Source organism: Dermochelys coriacea, chromosome 1, assembly GCF_009764565.3.
Source record: "Dermochelys coriacea isolate rDerCor1 chromosome 1, rDerCor1.pri.v4, whole genome shotgun sequence".
In the NCBI taxonomy this organism is placed as follows: domain Eukaryota; kingdom Metazoa; phylum Chordata; order Testudines; family Dermochelyidae; genus Dermochelys; species Dermochelys coriacea.
Window position 1 is genome coordinate 253,258,025 of NC_050068.2, and position 13,596 is coordinate 253,271,620.

At 41.0% G+C, this 13,596-nt stretch overlaps 1 protein-coding gene across 7 annotated transcripts in view; it reads left to right on the forward strand.

Moving 5' to 3' along the window:
- The window catches only part of CHST11 (carbohydrate sulfotransferase 11), a 260,188-nt gene that overhangs the window by 122,302 nt on the left and 124,290 nt on the right, over window positions 1–13,596 (forward strand). For all 7 annotated transcript variants that reach the window (XM_043519524.1, XM_043519528.1, XM_043519526.1 and 4 more), the window contains exon 2: window positions 10,169–10,254. In XM_043519524.1, coding sequence (XP_043375459.1) covers window positions 10,192–10,254 — 63 coding nt within the window. In that variant the 5' untranslated portion in view covers window positions 10,169–10,191. The remainder of the gene's footprint in view (window positions 1–10,168; window positions 10,255–13,596) is intronic.

Genomic DNA, 13,596 nt, shown 5'->3' on the forward strand with positions numbered 1-13,596 from the left:
AAAATTAAATATTAATATTTTGTTAGAACTGTTTTCAAATGTTTGTAATATGAGATTCACTTAATTTAAGAAACCTCAAATAGTGATAACTTCCTCACATTTGTTTTGCTTTACGTTGCAAACAGGGAGTAATTAGAATAGGGCAAACAATATAAATTAAACATTACTCAGTAGAAAAAAAGTCACTAGATAGTAGTGTGAGAATTGGTACTCCACAGAAGTCTTGAGAGTGCCAACATTTGACATTTACAGTACTATATAATGGGGGCAACATAAGTGGCTTCTGAATGCAGGAGCACACTATTTGAAATGTCAGTTGCTCATTTCTATAACTGCAATGGTAGAAACAGTAATGATCTTTTTCAGTTGTTTTGCCATGATATCTTTCTATCACTTGATCTCCAAAAGGCTTTTGACAAATATACATCATTATTTTCACCCATCTTTCTGACATTTCACAAGGAGGTGGACTTTTAATTTTATTTTTAAGATGCTTGTTATTCCATTTCCTTTTATCATTTTTCTTTTCATCTCTAGATTTTCTTTTCCTCTTGTTTTATTTGTCATTCCAATTACTGGCATAGGTAGGATCAGAACTCAGGAGTTCTGGCTTCCATCCTATAGGCCATGTAGTCTCTCTGGAAAGGCACCACCTGCCATTTCTGGTTCCGCTAGCTTTTCTAAAATGTATAAGTGTGAAATTTGGAGATGATGTGGCTTTTTGTTTGATTTCCACATCATTTGTATTGTGGAAAGTGCTTGGGGGGAGGGTCCTATGAAGTGCTTACAGTCTAAGTTGTTTCATATGCTTCAATATGAATAATTTTCAGTTTCCTAAAATGTCCGAAGATTGCACGAAGCAAAGAAAAGTAGTACTTCACCCAAGTATCTGCCAATTTTCTCCCTATGTTCATCTAACCATTCTTGATTTCAGCTGTTTCAGAGCTAATTGAACATTGGATACATCTTGGAGGCGACAGTTAGGTTCCCACCGAAGGTACTACCTGGAGCGCTTTTAGCACCCTCTGCTGAGAGCTGATCATGTGGCCAAGTAATTTGGAAGCAAAGTAAATTGCCACCCTCACAACTTGAGGAGGAGACTGGCTGGTAAAAGCATTGATTATAGGAGCAAGTCCAAGGACCACAGCTGGCTTGGCATGTGAAACATGGTATATCAAAGCTTTGAATCTTCTCCCTAACTCGGTCTTCCAAAGTGTGTTTTTATTTGAGGGATGTAAATTTTAATTCCCAGCCATTCTGGCAGAATCTTGCTACATTAAATATCTGCATGCTTTCTGCATAGATACTAGAGAATGCTGGTAGGCTGAGGAGCACTATCTATCCATCTGTCTATATATGCTCAGTGAGAAATCTCTCAGATCAAATCACTGCTTTTAACACCAACACATCTGGATATATTTTCCTAGAAGCTATCAATGAATTCTTCTAGTCTGAAATAATGTAAGGAGACACTATTTTGGGGTCATTATTATACTGGTGCTCTTTCAACTCAGAGATAAGGTTTGTTTATGAGAAGATATGAATTGCCACAGTGGACAGAGCAATGGTCTATCTAGCCCAGTGTCGTGTCTCTGACAGTGGCCAGTACCAGAGCTTCAGGGGGAGTGTACAAAATGGGGTAGTTGGAGTTATCCACTCTCTCAGCCTCTGGCAGTCAAAGGTTTAGTCACCCCAAACATGGGGTTGCGTCCCTGCCCATCTTGGCTAATAACCATTGATGGATCTGTCCTCCATTAACTTGTCTAGTTCTGTTTTGAACCCAGTTATACTTCTGGCCATCACAACACCCCATGGCAGCAAATTTCACAGGTTAATTGTGCATTGTGTGGGGAAAAAGTACTTCCACTTGTTTGGGTTAAACCTGCTGCCTGTTAATTTCACTGGGTGATCTCTGGTTTTAGTATTCTGGGAAAGAGCAAATAATACCTTCTCTCTTCACTTTTTCCATCCTAGTCATGGTTTTGTAGGCCTCTGTCAGACCCCCCTCCTTACTCACCCTCTCTTCTAAGATGACCAGTCCCGGTCTTTTTAATCTCGCCTCGTGTGGAAGCCATTCCAGATCCTTGATTAATCTTTGTTGCCCTTCTCTGAACCTTTTCCGGTTCCCTGGTATCCTTTTTGGATGGGGCAAACAGAACTGGGTACAGTATTTAAGGTGTGGGCACACCATGGATTTGTATAGTGGCATTATATTTTCTGTCTTATTGTCTATCCCTTTCCTAATGGTTCCTGACATTGTTTTGCTTTTTTTGACTAATGCTGCACAATGAGCTGAAGTTTTCAGAGAAGTATCCACGATGATTCCAAGATCTTTCTTGAGTGGTTACAGCTAATTTAGAAGTCGTCATTATATATGTGATGTTGGAATTATTTTTTCCAATGTGCATTACTTTACACTTACCCATGCTGAATTTCATCAGTCATGTTGTTCAACCAGTTTTGTGAGATCTCTTTGCAACACTTCAGTGTCAGCTTTGGACTTAACTATCTTGAGAATGTTGTATCATCAGCAAACTTTGCCGCCTCCGGATCATTTGAGACTATGTTGAACAGCACTGTCCCAGTACAGATCATTGGGGGACCCTGCTATTTATCTCTTTCCATTGCAAAAACTGACCACTTATTCCTACCCTTTGTTTGCTATCTTTTAACCAGTTACTCATCCATGAGAGGACCTTCCCTCTTGTCTCATGACTGCTTACTTTGCTTAAGAGCCTTTGGAGTGGGACTTTGTCAAATGCTTTCTGAATGACCAAATATGCATTCTCATCTGGATCACCCTTGGCCAGATGCTTGTTGATACCCTCAATTACTTCTAATAGATTGGTGAGGCGTGATTTCCCTTTACAAAAGCCATGTTGTCTCCTCCCCAACAAATCGTGTTCATCTAGGTGACTGATGATTCTATTTTTTACTATAGTTTCAACCAATTTGCCTGGAATTGAATGGTGTGGAGATAGTGAATAGGGAAGTGTTATTTACCGCTTCACATAACACAAGAACCAAGAGTTATCCAATGAAATTAATAGGCAGCATGTTTAAAACAAACATAAGGAAATACTACTTCACACAATGCGTAGTCAACCTGTGGAACTCATTGCCAGTGGATGTCGTGAAATCCAAAAGTAAAACTGGGTTCAAAAAAGAATTAGATAAGTTCATGAAGGATTTGTCCATCAGTGACCATTAGGCAAGATAGTCATGGATGTAATCCCATGGTCTGGTGTCCCTAAATCTCAGACTGCCAGAAGCTGGGACTGGATGACAAGGGGATGGATCACTTGATAATAGCCATGTTCTGTTCAGGGCTCTAAAGCAGGGGTCTCCAAACTACGGCCCACGGGCTGGATCCGGCCCAGGGCTTCCATTTGTCCGGCCCTCAAACCAACAGGGGAGAAGCAAATAGCTGAGTAGGCACCCCGAGCGGGCAGGGGGAGGGGCCGCTGTCAGCAGCTCACGCGGGGCAGCAGCACAGCTGAGCTGTGCAGAGGGGTGAGTGCCTCTGGGCGCCAGTTCCCCCCCCCCCCAAAAGGGGAGCCAACTTAGGGGAGAGTTGCTGCTGTAGCCAAGCAGGCACGGACCCGTGCCTTAGAGTAAAAACACAAGTCAGATGCTTAATTACATCTCCAATAAATGGAATAAAGAAAATGGAAATTAACAATTTCATAATGGTTAAATTTTAACTACAGCACTAATAGAACCAAACAGTCCCAACCAACAATGGGAACCTGGAGCTTCTCTTACCAAAGTACAGCCAAACTTTCAATTCTTTGTCATTTTCTTCAGCAGAGAGGGCATGCCTAGCAGGCACAGGGAGAAGGGAGCGGGCACGGGGCAGAGCAGACCCAAAAAGGGGAGCCTGATAGAATTTAATGCAATACTGACACAGTAGAGTAGTGGGTTTTTTTTAATGATTTTGCACATATTTGCATAATTTAATTTTTCACAGTTGCTTCAGCCCACAAAGCCCCTTCAAAAATCTAATATGGCCCTCGTCTCATAAAGTTTGGAGACACCTGCTGTAAAGCATCTGGCACCAGCCACTGTCAGAAGACAGGATACTGGGCTAGATGGACCATTGGTCTGACCCGGTATGGTCATTTTTCAGTTCTTGTTCTTATGAACCAGCTCATAAAATGTGTATGAAGAGTTGAATTTCCCCAGAGCTTTGGTTCTGAGGTTTAGTAGGGATCCATTTGTAATTAGAGGCCCCTAAACAGCAAAGCACATGCTTAAGTCTCATTAAGTTCAGTGAGATTTAAGCATGTGCATGAGGGCTTTCCTGAAAACAGATGGATTTAAATATATGCTTAAAGTTAAGCACATGCTTTGCAGATTTGGGGTTATACTGATAAAATTACAAACTTATGAACAAGTGCATTAGCTTGCCTGTGCTTGATATTCAACAGTGCTTTCTTTAATGTAATATGCTGGACAAAGTAATGCTGCTTTTTGTGTAGAAGGGGCAAGTGGAAATTTGTTTTCAGGATTTATTGTTAAATTATCTTATGGCTCATTAATGGGAGGATGAAAGGGAGGACAATGTTAGTGCAATAGACCATTGGGATAAAAATCATGAGTAAGCCATGTGCTATATACTCTACAGTGTAAAATGTTTGTCTTTGCTTAGTATTTTTTATGGCAGTTGGCAAGTTTTTTTTTGTCTTCATCTGGTGTTTTATTAGAGCACTGCAAGATATCAGTTTCTACAGAATCGGCTTTTGCTTGTTAATCCGAGCTTCCAGCTGTAACTAATGCAGTTTATAGAAAGATATCTAGTAAATCAACAAAACACCTGATAAAGATTAAGGGCCTTATTTTCATTTACACGAAGGCCTCTTTATACTATTGCGACTGTAAAGGGGTCTTAAAATTGGTGTAACAGAAATTTAAACCCAATTTAAGTCCCCTTTGCACTTCCAGAGCTGTGTAAATGAGAATAGGCCTGAAGAGATTGACATACATCATAAGAAATGTTGCATCAAGGAAATTATAATATACACAGTAGTAGATGTGTATTTGATCATGTTGTGCCAACTACAGCAGGGATGGACTTGCCCTTTAATAGATGGGGTGATTGCTTTGGGAGATAATAGGTAAACTTGGGGTAAACCATGTTTATATTTCCAATTTCTTGCTATGCTTTTGGTACAAATACACCTCTTGTGAAAAAGAAACATTTTGAATATATTTGTAGCTATAAGAGCAAATCCCATTTTGCCACTGTCCAGATGTGGGACAAAATGTGTGACAAAGACCTAAACTGAGGGGGTACTGTCACACTTCAGGGATGCAATCCCAATCAAAGCCATTGAACTTTCAGATATAATTAGACAGACATGCATTTTGGTATCCATCACTAGACAGATGCAAGGAACCAAAGCTCCTGCAAGCTCAGAAAGATGGGTTCTTCAACCAAGGCGGGGGGTGGAGGGCTGACATCTCTAGGAACTGCATATAGGTGAGGAGCTGCTTAGGCAAAGATCTTTCATCTAGGCTGACAAGGGAAGTCAGCACCTTGTATTCGAGTGGAAGGTCCAGACTATGGGAAAGTCCGATGTGATTGGGAAGAAGAATGACTGGTGAGAGAAACCATCTAAAAAGTCTAAAACTTAATCTAGCAAGGTACAGGCCTTGTTTCAAGAGGCTGGAAGACCTCCTGCTGTCGTGTGGTCTTCCCACCCCCTTGCTGATTTGAATGTAAATAGGGCTTCTATTGTTTTTGGTCATAACTTGCTTAATTTCACTGGAGGCAGGCAGATAGCTGCTTTCTCTCCTGTGTGGGAGAAACCTGTTTTTCCCTTTCTTCAGTGACAAGACTGTAAAGCATAATATTAATGAGTATCCATGTAACAGGGTTCAACTCGCCACCCTGGTGCCTCCCACTGGCTGTCCTGGGAATTAGTTCTCAACCATTCCAGTGCACCTTCAGCTAGTGGTGTCATGCCTGCCATCACTGCTGTCTACACTCTTTGGACCTGCATCTCTCCCCAGACCGCAGTCCTCTTCTGGGCACAGTCCTCTGGCTGTGCCCTCGCGCTGGTGTCTCCCCACTTCCAGGGGACCAGCAGTCCTTAGTCCTGCCACTTGCCTCAGCAGCCAACTGCAGTCCAAGGTCCAGCCCCTCACCTCAGGGGCAAACTGCAGTCTGGATACTGGCTACTCTCTATTCATTGGCAAGTGGGGTGCAAGGGGAGGGGGGACCCAGGCCCACCCATTACTCTGGGTCCCAACCCAGGGACCCTATAGCTGGTAGCCACCTACTGCCTATTTTCCCTGGGCCACTTCCTCCATAGCCCTAGCACCCTCTCAGCCCTTTATATACGGCCCTCGCTGGCCCTGATTGGTTGCTCCAGAAAGCCTTCCTTCTATTGGTGGGCTCAATAAGCCCTTTCCTGATTCATGGGTTCTGCGCAACCTCCCTGGTGCTGCTTTTAACCCCTTCTTCTCCCTGTGTGGGGAAGCTGCCCCCACCACAATCCACTGAAGTGAGCTTATGCTCAAATAAATTTGTTAGTCTCTAAGGTGCCAAAAGTACTCCTTTTCTTTTTGCGGATACAGACTAACATGGCTGCTACTCTGAAACCTGTCCTTATGCAGTGTTAATACATACAGTTCACAATGATACTAAATATCACATTCGTTATACTTTTATAATACAGGAATATTGTATACAATCAGTTGATTCAGTTGCTTATCACTTGAGGTTCAGATCCCCTGTCTTTATAGCCTAGATAAAGTTTCTTTTCCCTGCTGCAGTGTAGACACCAAACTGTCTCCTCCCATGCTTGTTAGCTTGATAGCTTCGTTGACCTGACATGTAAATAGACTTTCTTTGTTTCTGCCTGAGTCAGAGAAGCAAAACACATTCCTTTATCTAGGGCAGACCTGATTGCCAACTCCCCCTGACATGCCTGGTTTAAATACACTTTAGTCATAAATTCCAGCATATATCCAGAACTCGTAATGCACACCCCATACACACATCACACGATGTTAATAATCAGTGAGTTATTAGTTTTCCAATTATATATAAGATATAGATGTTAACATCAATGAATTGGGGTATATTGAACTGGTCAGGCCAGTGGAAACTCATTACGTGATACCAGTGAGTCTCTGGCATTAGGAGGCTCATAGGGTCACAGGGACACACACACTTAAAATTTAAAATCCAGTGGGGATTTCTTCTTCTAGTGCCAAGGACTCTTTCAGTAAGCTCAGTTTTGTCATTCTTTATTTCTGATGTTAATATTTTTCAACAATAAAACTGAAAGGGACACCAAATTGGAGGGGCATTGCTTATTTTAGTCCCAAAGTAGCCTACCAAAGTCAGGAGGGACATGTCTACAAAAAGTGTGTGTTCTGTTTTTGGTAAGGGAAATATTTTATGAAGCGAATTGTTGATTCAGATGTGAAAGACCAATCTCAAACAGGTATTTCCAAGGTGCTCATAAACTGGTGTATATAATCCCACTTAGTATAAGCATGTCCTGTTACTGAAACTAACAAACAGGGAGTTAAGCCCTGTGTTAAAGATGCCACATTGCTGTGCTAATTCCTCAGTCTCGGTTTAAAGACTTTATTGGAAAAATAGATCAATTAAATAATATTGGGACTCACAAAATAAAGATTTAATGGTTTCAATGGCTGAAGCCCCACTGGCATTTAGCGGTTGCTTGGGTGCAAAGTTTTTTGTGGTGGTTTGTATGCATCTGGGAATCAAATCTTGTATGATGTGTGAATTTTGTAAGCTTTATGACAGTTGCTGCTTCATATAAGGCGTTGATGTGTTAAGATCCGCCTGTTAAATGCTGCCATGTTTGACAGGAGAGGGGGAAAGATGTTTCCTTTTTAAATTTACCTGCTGGGTGGCTCCCAGGCAACAGAGTGGTTCTGCCTCTTTACTTCTCCTTCATCCAGGTCTACCACAGAGAAGTAAGGACAGGATTTTCCCCTAAACGTTTGTGTACAGTGGGTCTGTGAATCTAGACAAATCCATCATTCATGTGCATGATGCATCTAGATTTCTTTGCCATTCGGTGCCACAAAGTTTTACAAAAGCTGCTAGAAATGTTTTCACTTTTTTAATTTCATTAAAAACTTTAAGGGGCTTTTAAACTTTCCCCTACAGGGTTTGCAATGCAAACACTGAAGCACTTTGCTAGTTCAAAAGAGCAAGAGAATGAAACTGAACAGACACTGACTAAAAACAAAACTGAGATAGACTAATCTATTTTCAAAAGGCCAAACTGAAGGAAATGCAATTACAAATAGAAGAAATGGTGAAAAGGCATATTCTAAAAATGCTTTCAGTGTTCATCATCTATGGTATTATCACACAAGGGAATTGTTTTTAAAAATAAAAAGCAAGTTAAAATTGTTAAAATAAACATAGCACAAAAATTTTGCAATTAACCGATTTAGCTGCATGACTAAAAGTGTCTGGAAGTTAGTCAGGTATTTAAATATGTAAATTAAAATTTATAGGCTGTAGTAAGATCCAATATTTTAATTGTGAAGACCAATCAAAACATTTAGCATGTTTTGTTTACTAGACGCATACATCTGAATCTCATTACAAAACCCAGTGTCTTTGTGTTCAGAGGAAAGGTAGCGTGTCACTATTAGATAATTACCTTTTTTAATTTTAAAATAAATACCAAGTGGATGAGGGAATCTAGTTTCTTTCAAGAATGAAATTGGATGTACTATGCCACCTCTGTAGAGACTCTTCCATTGTTCATACTACTTGAAATATTAATGATGATTGTGCATAAAGTACCAGCTCTACCTCTGTTCACTGAAAAAATGCACCACTGTATTCTATAACCCTTTCCTAAAGGCTGCAGAATAGTATTATTGTAAGATGTGCTGGTTTGAGATGTTTCTGAAAGAAACTGTAGTCCTTTTATATAAATGGTGTACATAACTATATTAATACTTTGTCTGACTCTAGTTAATGCCGTTGGACCCTCAGGAAAACTTATCTCCTCTTCCAATTAAGGCATATTTTAATCTGATTTTTTGCATGTATAGGATGAGGCCCAAATCCAACAATCAGTTCCACATGGGGTGGACCCTTATTGATAAAGGTGAAGTCACTGGGGTCTGCGTGGGTGCTAGGGTCCGTCTGTGCATGCCTGTGTGCAGGATCAGGGCCCAAGTTAAGAATCTTCCCTGGAAGCTGTTGTAGTACTAACACAACTGCAATTAAATATCGTAAGAAACTCATAGATCAGACCTTTTGAAAACCTGCCTGTGCGCAACTGGACAAACAGCATTATTGATTTGGGTTGTTCGACTGGCACAGTCCAGGAGAAGAGGTCAGGTAGTTGGATCTCTTATGTAAGGTACAGTATTCAGCACAAAAAAAAAAAAGATTCCGATCGAGCCAGTGTTCATGTCACATGTGCTGCCGCCTGTCTGTGGTAGCAAGAAACTGAAGCCATAGGCCAAAAACTTCAAATCCAGGTGCTTAATGTCAGGAGGCTTATGCTAAATCCATCGTCGGGCATCTAACTGGAAATGGCCTGATTTCCAGACATGCTGGGCACAGTGAGTAATTTGGCCCTCTGGAAACAATGGGAGACACAGGTGCTTCAAATCAGGCCACTTTTGTTTAGGGGCCTAAATATGGGTTTAAGAACCTAACTTTAGGCATCCAGGTATGAAAAATGTTGGCAGACACTTTTATTTGATGGGGAGGGAAAGGGACAAACCCCGCTTTTGTGGATCCAAGCCCAGAACATTCCAACTGCACTCTGCTCTTAGATCTTTGCTAGGGCAGGTGAAATGGATGTTTTAAGAAACACAGAATCATTTCTCAAAAAGAAAAGGAGTACTTGTGGCACCTTAGAGACTAACAAATTTATTAGAGCATAAGCTTTCGTGAGCTTGCTGATGAAGTGAGCTGTAGCTCACGAAAGCTTATGCTCTAATAAATTTGTTAGTCTCTAAGGTGCCACAAGTACTCCTTTTCTTTTTGCGAATACAGACTAACACGGCTGCTACTCTGAAAAAAGAATCATTTCTGGAATTCCCTGGTATTTCTGGAAATCCCTCTCCTCAATATATGTATTCTGTTTTCTTGTCTGTTTTAATTCAGCCTTTGCTAACCTGTATTAATTTCCATTTTACCCTGTAGTAATACGTAGGAATCCATTTGGAATGGACATCTGTTGTCGGAAGGGGTCAAGAAGCCCGCTCCAGGAACTGTACAATCCCATCCAGGTGAGTGTATCAACTTCGCAGCCCATCCAACAAACACAGCCTGTATTGCAGAATTTTGGGTTTTTCTTCCCCACAGCATAATTGTGTTCATCTTGCGGGGAGGGAAAGGGGTGGACCCTGGGACCTGCACAGCTTGAGCTAAAGGACTGTCTCCTAGCTGGAAGCTGTAGCAGAGTTTTGTCCTCTGTAGATCAGGTGACAGTGGGTTACAATGGCACTGTTGTAAGACACTTTTGTTTTAGAGTTCTAATGTGGATGGACTTTCAGCTAGCCCAGATGGCTTTTCAGTCACAGCTGATTGCAGGTATGCAGTCCAAACAAGCTGAATATTTTACAGAGCGGCAGATCATGATATCTTTACCCCGAATGCTACGTCATGCCATGATTAGTCCCACTGAAATCATTGAGTCTACTTGTGAGGGAAGGGACTACTCAATGTGAGTAAGGATATCCGGAGTTCTTCTCGCTATGACACCCAGAGTGAAAAAGCATCTCAATTTCAGGTCTCCAATTTCTGCTGCTGTTCACTTAGTCCCCATGTGCGTGCTGAATTGGCTTAGTCAAGCACAGCACTTCCTGTTGGAAACTGAGAGGAAGTGCAGTCATTGCGAGAAAATGGCAGCTGACTTTTAGGCAAACAGTATTTATTAAGGTTTAATAGCTGCCTATTTTATATTTATACCCCAGTTAATACATTTTGTAAAACAGAGTTAGCTATTAAGGAAAGTGAGGTTAACTCATTCGATTTAACAGGGCATAAATGTTTCAAATACTTGTTGATTACGAAAAGAATCGCTATACAGTACATGAAATAAATGTCAAGTGATTTTAACACATTTATAAAGTATTCTCAACAATCTAAAGATACAATATGTATTATGCAAAGGAGTAAAGTGCAGGCATCCAATAATCTTGTATTTTATTAGCATACATTAGTTTCCTAATTAAATCTCAATTCTACGGGTGCACAGAACACGAATTTACCAATTTTTGTAATAACGCTTGATACAAGTGATGTACAATCAATGTTGCTAAATGGAAAGTGCACGCTCTATAAGAACAAACATGCTGCAAAGGAAAAATAATAAACTCTTGAAAAGCTTTTACAAAAGGGCCAGAGGGGAGAAGAAAGTTTTGTCTATTGTGTCTGGAGTCTGCTGTGCAGCAATTGAAATCTTCTTGCCATTTAATAGTCCCATTGCCAGAGGTCATCCCGTATGAAAAGAACAGAGGAATACCTCATAGGGTGTTAATCTGATGCCTTGCAAATTTGGTGAACTACAGGTTTTCTAACCTTTTGCAAGCAGTGAATCCAGCTGGCAGCTCCCCCTCTTCCTTTCTACGTCTTGATCAAGAATTCTGTCAAGCATTAGAATACCTTCCCAATCTCTCTTGTGGAGGAGCCCGAAAAGTCAATGTCTTAATGAGTTCAGCACTTCTTGCAGCCAGTGTTGAACTAAGCCGATGACGTTTTACACAGGCAAAAAATTTCCAACAGTACTTTGGCCTCTTCTGTTCTTAGCACGTAAAAAAGGCAGAATATTCCGCTGCTTTTTGGACTGGATTTTATGTGCGGCACGTGGTTCAAGAGTATTCCAGTAGACACTTTACTGTTAGCATGCAGATGTATATATTTCAGGGAAATGATAACAGCAAGAGACAGTGGGCGAAGGGGGAGATATTAACAACAAGCTGATTTGGGGGTCTCCACTGAAATATTTATTTTATTTCTTTGACACATACACCACTCTCCCCCCCCCTTAAGTAACAGTTACATTCTTATCCATAAGAAGGAAAAACATACTCTCTACTGCCTAGAAGATAGCAGGATAGGAAGCCAGATCGTGGTTTGGAGCAGCGGTTCTCGAGCTGTGGGTCAGAATCCCCCAGGAGGTCCCCCAACTGTTGTCAGGAGAGTATGAGCATACTCTTATCCTTTCTTTCCAGTTCTCTGCTGATCAATGACTCACAAGTGGGTATTCACCACAAAAGCTTATGCTCCAATAAGTCTGTTAGTCTATAAGGTGCCACAGGACTCTGTGCCACTTTTACAGATCCAGACTAATACAGCTACCCCTCTGATACTTGACATACAACTCAGAAGTCATGATAATTGGGGAAATAGAAAGTTTTGGTCAAGCACAGCAGAACAAACCTTATTCTCTTATGAAAAATACCATTGGATGTTTAATACTGTACAGGTATATCATAAAGGATTGCAGGTGTTAAGGGCTCAGCCAGAAAATGACACACACATGCACACAAAGCCACAGTAATCTCTTTGGTATTCAGTTTAGCAACCTTTGTAAGATGAAGGGCTATAAGTACTTGTAGCTCCAGGGAGTCTACTCAATTCAAACACCAGACTAAACCACTGAGAGAGCTCCTGCAGCAGTCTGGCTTTGGCTAGATACTGTTGTAATTTTTTCAGTGTATGCAACTTTACATATTTAGTTTCTCCAACTAATGTTTTTATTACAACTGCATGTTCTAATAATCAGAGAAACCCATTGGCTAGTTTGCTGCTTTCACCTACAGAATGCTAAAGTGCAGCTTTCAGAATTTTCCAGCCTCTGTTAGCTAATATTGTACCTGGTACTGCTCGCAGAGTTGGTGCGAATGCTGCCATCAATGGAAACAGAAGCAAGCAGGATTGAGCCTTTTGGTAATAAGAGCAATAACTTTACTATTGGGTTTAGATAGCATCATCATCCATGAGAGTGATATTCCCGTAGCTAATACAATCATGCCATTCTCAAGGAAGTTTTCTTGTATATGTTTGGCACAGAGATTGTATTTAAAAAGCCTGATGGAGATGCATCAGGTGAGGGTCTGGCCTGTAGTATCTGCTATTCAAAAATATACTAGTGTATTTGGTCTGCTCTTTTCTTCTTTTATGGAGTTGCTAGCAGATGCTGTGTTTTCTGTTGAATCTTTCGGGTTTAATAAATGATTGTAAAAATAGTTTATCTTTATCTTGCTGGTTCAACTCCAGAGGGGACCAAACTTTGTTGTTGTGTAATGGATGTCCAGTGGCCTACGCGAACCAAGTTTAGAGGTTTCAGTCCAGTGCTCAGTGGATAGGTGCCCTCATCGCAAAAGATCGCCACCGTAATGGGTTGTAATTGACATCCTTTGTTAATAGCTTCACAAGAGAAGTAAAAGATTGAATGGATAGAGAGAGAATGAAATTCACCGCTCAGTAGAGGGGCCAGCTCAAAGTCCTTGCATTACTTAAGTGGATGCACAGCCTTGTATTGGTCCCACTGCGCAATCCCACAGATAGGAACAGGCTTCTTGCCCCTACACATGGTCCCTCGGTGTCAGGTTTGAAGTATAATA